This window comes from Triticum urartu, chromosome 4 (genome assembly GCF_003073215.2).
Source record: "Triticum urartu cultivar G1812 chromosome 4, Tu2.1, whole genome shotgun sequence".
NCBI lineage: Eukaryota > Viridiplantae > Streptophyta > Magnoliopsida > Poales > Poaceae > Triticum > Triticum urartu.
In genome coordinates, this window is record NC_053025.1 from 609,417,362 (window position 1) to 609,421,756 (window position 4,395).

General features: G+C 46.8%; 1 protein-coding gene across 2 annotated transcripts; it reads left to right on the forward strand.

The window, feature by feature from the left end:
- On the forward strand, positions 1 to 2,885 carry LOC125554403 (F-box/LRR-repeat protein At3g03360-like). 2 transcript variants are annotated; one of them, XM_048717970.1, is made up of 3 exons: positions 1 to 1,361; positions 1,466 to 1,612; positions 2,271 to 2,885. In XM_048717970.1, exons 1-3 carry the CDS (start codon positions 453 to 455, stop codon positions 2,601 to 2,603), a joined length of 1,389 nt encoding a protein of 462 aa, XP_048573927.1. In that variant the 5' UTR covers positions 1 to 452; the 3' UTR covers positions 2,604 to 2,885. The 2 variants fall into 2 exon arrangements, with proteins under 2 accessions (XP_048573927.1, XP_048573926.1); XM_048717969.1 differs by having other exon boundaries at positions 2,302 to 2,615.
- Positions 2,886 to 4,395: the final 1,510 nt, after the last annotated feature.

Below are 4,395 nucleotides of genomic sequence, written 5' to 3' on the forward strand. Positions count from 1 at the left end.
TCGAAGTGAAATTTACACAAAGTCCGGCTAGTTTAATCCGTCTCTGGCACAGCACCGCCGTCTCCTTCCTCCCGTGCTCGCGTATCATCCAATTCCCACCGTCGAGAGCTCCAAGTCACTCACGAATCCACTCCAAATCCACTCAAATCGAATCCACCATCCAGTGCATCCACCAAATCGAAGCTAACCATGCATCTCAGCCACTAGCCGGAGGGGATCGAGGAGGAGCCAAGAGCCGCCGGATCCATCCAGCTGCCCGCGCCGCGGATCCGATCTCACCGGATCGACGGCCGCACGCGGTGTGTGTGTGTGTGTGTGTGTGTGTGTGTGGCGGAGCGCCGGAGGGAGGATGGGGAGCCGCGTCCTCGGAGCAGGTCGGCCCATCTCACCGGTCAGTTCTAGCTAGGGTTTCAACCAACAAATCCAAATCGGCCTTCCAATCCCGGCCGCCCATGGAGTCGCCGCCGCCGCACAAGCGCAACGTCCGCCGAGATGGCGACAGGATCAGCGCGCTCCCCGACGACCTCCTCCTCGGAATCCTCGAGCGCCTTGAACTGCGCGAGGCGGTCCGCGCCGGCGCAGTCTCGACGCGGTGGCGGCACCTGCCCCACCGGCTCTCGCGCCTGCACCTCAACGGCCGCCATTTCCGCTGCACCACGCTGCTCGAGTTCATGGACGCCTTCACAGGCGCGACACGGAGGTTGCTGACCGACCGCGACTGCCACTGCAACGGCAGTCATGCTATCAAGTCCATCAGCCTCCGCTTCTTCCTGTCGGCGCCCCACCTGAGCTCCATCGGCCGCGCCGTTGAGCACGTCGTCAGCCGCGGCGAGACCAAACGCCTCCATTTTGGCACATGCTCGCCATACAAGAGAAACACTGCCCTGCAGCTCGCCGAGTTTGGGCAGCAGTTCATGTCCTTCTCCCGCGACTACCCACTCGCTTTCCAGTGGCTCACCAGGCTTACACTCAAGAACCTTGCGTTTGGGCATTCCGATGTCACCGACCTCATTAATGCCTGTGACAGGCTCACGCACCTCACTCTGAGTTTTTGCCAACTGATTGATGAGCACACCGCGCTCAAGATCGACACACCGTGTTCTGGGATCAAGGATCTCGAATTCATCCAATTTGGGTGCACGCACATCCAGCTCATCTCTGTCCCCAAGCTCAGTAAAGTGCAGTGCACATCTTGGCGCTTGGCGAACCCTCCTGTGCGCTTTGTTTATGTTCCAGAGCTTCGCGATGTGAGCCTCAGTACCGGTGCCATGGCGTGGCAGGCGCCATTCCTGCTGAGCGACTGCTTGTCAAGGAGTGCAATGAACTTGTCAAAACTGCATCTCAATTTTCGCCATCAAATGGTAAAGCTAATTTCTGTGGACCATATAATGTTCTTCTGCACATATAACATATGTTCTTCTTTACTAATAACAGCTGTTTATTTGTGTTCCTCTTCTTGGTGCAGATATGGATTCAGCCGGAACATCCGAAGCAGCTCACTGCTATATTCAGAAATCTCTCCGAATTGTCCCTTTCTGAAATCTTCCCTGAGTGCGATTTGAGCTGGACCCTATTTATCCTTGAAGCTGCACCTGCCCTGCAGAAGTTTACAGTAAGCCTTTGACTCTAACTTCTTTTTAATTTAATCCACATCTTGGCCTGGATATGACTCGATCTAGTATGAAGGGTTTCCCGATATATAGCATTAACAGATATGGGACACATGGATTGTATTGTATATGAATAATGTTGGGGATATCGCTTATCGGGAACTTATCAGTCGACCAATGATAAGGGGTAAATCGGCCAGTTTATCGGCATTTCGTTTGATTTATCACCATATCGGCTGATTTATCGGCCGATTTATCTTATCAGTCAGACACCGGTAAGCGATAAATCGGCCGATTTATCGGAATATCGGAAGATATCTGGAATGATAATGCAATGTAAACGGAAGTTCTGACGTTCCATTTGAATTTTGCATAGAAATAATGTCCATGCAATATGAAAAAATTCGTGTTGGATCGTACCTCGTGTTAAGAGTTACCTGAAGCATATTCTCATATCTTACTTTCCCTATGATTAGTTCTTGCAAGGTCGTCTAAACTCTAAATGGGCCTAAACTTAGATTAGATACTAGTAGTGAGCGTGTTCCAAATTTTTCAATGGCAGATATATTTAGATCCAACCGTTATTACATTGTTTTGCATGGGTTGATGTCAAGTTAAATTAGTAACGTGTGTTATTTGTCTTGTATGCCCTTGATGAAGTTATCTCGAACTCGTCATGCATGTGACATAGCGTTCGAGGACAATGCCGAGAAGACCAACGTGGTGTGGGAGCCATCAAAGGATTTCAAGAACATGAACTTGAAGTCACTGACGATAGACGGGTTCGAGGAGGAGGACAAGGTGACAAACTACATAAGGCTAGTCATGGGGCGAGCTGTTGGGTTGAAGAGAATCGAGTTGCGTGGTGAAGGATGCAAGAAATGTGATGCCATTGATCCAAGGACATCCCAGGTGGATGAAACTCGCAGGCATCGGATCAAGGAGCTACTCACAAATGGATCATCCTCATCCGTGGAGAGAATAATGCGCTGACAGATATGTCAAGGAATGCTATGTCTCATCATGCTTGCAGCTGCTGTATGTGGCACGGTCAGCAGTAGTAATTTAATTTCTAGGTACTGATAGCCTGAGAATACTTGAATGGTGTGGACTTTGCAGTGTGTCATGCACTTAGCCAGCTTAGTTCGGAACCTTGCCCGAGAAGTGTGTCAAGATAAGAAAGCTTAGTTCTGGAGCTCAATTACATCTGCATAGTACTACAGTATGTTCTGTGTGTTCTGTTCTATACATTAGGGTTCGTCCTGCTTTAGGCTATGTTCGATTGCAGGGGATTAGTTCCACTAGTGGGTGATCCCTGCTTGACCTTGACCACCCGACCCCTGTGTGTGTGTGTGTGTGTGGGGGGGGGGGGGGGGGGGGGGGGGGGGGGGTTGAATCCCTGCCACTCCTGCTAACATCTCCTATTTGGTTAAACTGTGTGTACCATCTGTCTTTGCGTTGGTAAACCCTATCAAATTTTAGCTGCATGGATCACGATTTTGTGCCAATCACCACAAATTATTCACGCACAAGAAGTTGGCAAGTACATAAGCAGTAAGACCAGCACAGGGCAGAGAAACAACAATTCACAATTCAGAGAGCAACAATACTCTCAAGCACAACAGAACATACCACAAACCAATACAAGACAAGTTCATAATTTTGCCAATTAATTATACTCCTGCACCCCCCAAGCTGCACTTGTTCAGCATGTGAAGATAGAACTGGAACCTGAACAAAGGGATAGATACACATGTCAATACGATGAATCATTTAAAATAAATGTATGAAAGAAACTTCTTTTAACTTATAGTAAAGAAAAGCAATGGACAAATACTTGAGATGTTGCCAACACGGAAAACTCTTCAAAAAGAACAAATTCGTCACATATTATATAATAATTTACTTATGTTCATCACATATTATATGATAAGTTTCAGCGGATGCAAGAATTTTTTTGCAGCAATTATAAACAACGGATAGAAAGACTGGACATGACTCTTCTAGCTACAACAGTGACAGCTATTGTATTATTTTCTGCAAATTATTTCCAATTATAAACAGAGACAATAGGATGTTCCTCAAATTGTATTTTTCCTTGGAGTCCCTCTTTTGGCTTGAAATTGTGAACTCGTGTGCAAGTGGTTAACCCCTACCCAGGACCATATAGATCAATACCAGTGTCGTGAACCTGGTAAAATCTAGTACAGTAGATGTTATTTATTTAAGAGAGGGGATATCGTTTAGGCTGAAGATACAGTCTAGCAGAATAAAGTTCCAATTGTTTAATCTCCAAAAACAGTGAACTAAATGAACCATTGGCCCGATGGAAAGTATTCAAAAATTTGGTTCAAGCATAGTATTGAAGATAGTGGGTTCGTCCTGCTTTAGATGTCCTTTGTCGCTTCTATGCTATCTCTTTCGTAAGTCGCTGCACATTTACCTTGTCCTAACAACAAGCTCCAGTTTGCATTTACACTCATGGGCATCTGCATCTTCATCTGCTTCTTTCCTTGTTCTTGTTTGTTTCTTTTCCAAGAGGCCGGCCTAACACTCATGCAGATCCTTAACCGGAGTGTGTGCAGACTAGGGGACACTAACAAATACATACTTGTCCGAGACACTATTAAGGCCAGCAACCCTAAGGTGGTCTGCCTGGCTACATGAATCCAAATTGGACACAATTTCAGTTTTCAAGGCATCCCAGTTCTTACCAAATAACCTGCTTTCATATTCATGCACAGTAATGCCGGCCAAAGGTTTCTCAGGGGGAATTACCACTGTG